The sequence below is a fragment of the Arachis ipaensis genome, chromosome B06 (genome assembly GCF_000816755.2).
Source record: "Arachis ipaensis cultivar K30076 chromosome B06, Araip1.1, whole genome shotgun sequence".
Taxonomy (NCBI): Eukaryota; Viridiplantae; Streptophyta; class Magnoliopsida; order Fabales; family Fabaceae; genus Arachis; species Arachis ipaensis.
In genome coordinates, this window is record NC_029790.2 from 119853214 (window position 1) to 119854987 (window position 1774).

Genomic DNA, 1774 nt, shown 5'->3' on the forward strand with positions numbered 1-1774 from the left:
GTGTTGCTATAGATTAAAGGTAAGTCGTTTTTAATCTTTAGACAACACTTTCTAAATGTTGTGCGAGACAAAAAATATTGTAATGACGCATTTTATGACAAAGATATGCACACTAGTATAAGATTTTATTAGACATGCGTAGTTCCTGTCAAAATCTAACATGAGACATCAAACTTTTATAATTTTAGCTAATATCTTTAATATTGGTCAGGAATCATATGCTCCTTACTCATATGCTTATCCAATTCAACCAAAAAAGGACACCAATAATTAACAAGAGAGCAAATATATATACCAGCACACTCTTGAACTACTACACTTCACACCGATAACGATCCTTCATATAACTTGCATAGTTTTATTGTTCTTGAAAACGAACAAAAAAATGGAGGCAAACCGTAAGCGCACCAACAGAGGCTTCTTGAAAGGAAAATTAGCACCTTTCTACAAATCACAAACAACAAAGTCTTCCCCAACAACAACTACAAAGGCTAATAAGCCAAATCATTCTTCTCCTTCTTCTTCTTTGTCGTCGTCTTCTCCCTCCTCCCTCGGTGTTGTCCACCACCATCAAGACTATGCCGTGTCGCAGGCGAAGCCGAATCCAAAGGTTTCCATCATTGTAGCTGATGGCAGGGGCGGTAGTGACTTGATGAGCCGTTTGGAAGAGTTCTATGGCGTGCCGGCAGACGAAAGCGTCGACATAAAAGCTAAAATTTACATATCTATGGTTCAAGAACGTTTATCGCTTGAGCGAGTAAACAGTAATGAATCCATACCCAACAAGTTTCAAGAAAAGAATTGATGATCATCGAGCACAAGGATGTGCATGATTAATTGTAGATGCTGCTGGAGGCATAATAATTCATGGTGAACTCGTTAATAAGTTTGTAATACTGCTAGCTAGTGCAAAACTCGTGTCAATTTCGACACTTTGTGCAGAATTATTACTATGATATATATTATATACGCGGTTTTGTGTTGATAGGTAAGTCTGCTACTATATTGTTTGTTGCAACATATCAGCCTAATAAGCACAACAGCTCCTCTTTTTCAGAAGTATAAGTGGATAATTTTTTTTAATAAAAACTCACTGAACTTTATTTTCATTTTTTATTTTTTAAAAGTCCAGTAGAAAGTTAATATAGAATCAGCTAATTTCAACCAATAAATCAAACAAGTTCTCTCATTCACCATCTGAAAAATTACTCTTTCACTTCTCATTTCTTTTTCCTTTTTCCTCTCCCAACACTACAACTTCATCCACACCATTGCCTATTGACTTTCATCCTAAATCTTGAATTTTAAATTCTAAATTTTAAATTTTAAATTAATTTTATTTAATTTCATGTTCAGTTATTCTTTTTATTTAAATTTTAAATATTTATTATTTTTATTTTTAGACATTTCTTTCTAATGTTCTTTTCTTTTTCAATTGTTAGATGAATTTTAAACTAACTGACTGAATTAATATTAGCTTCTTAGACTTTTTCGTTTTAAAATTGTTCAATTATCATTATTTTAGAAGATGAACTACTTTTGTTCAAAAGTTAATTAACATACCAAGTTTTTAACATATTATCAATTTTTGTACAATGCATGCTTTATATGTTTTCAAAGTATTTTATAAGATGACTTTCAAAATCAATTTGTGTTTTTTAAAATTAAAAAGATTAATCTAACTATATATTTTAAATAAAATCATAATTCACCTTTTTATTAATGAATGATTTCAATAGTTGATATATTTATATCTATTATTGTTATTATTAAA

The 1774-nt window shown here is 30.6% G+C and overlaps 1 protein-coding gene across 1 annotated transcript; it reads left to right on the forward strand.

The window, feature by feature from the left end:
• Positions 291–939, forward strand: LOC107605006. The gene has a single exon (XM_016306739.2). The coding sequence runs from the start codon at positions 386–388 to the stop codon at positions 803–805; it is 420 nt and encodes a 139-aa protein (XP_016162225.1). The 5' UTR covers positions 291–385; the 3' UTR covers positions 806–939.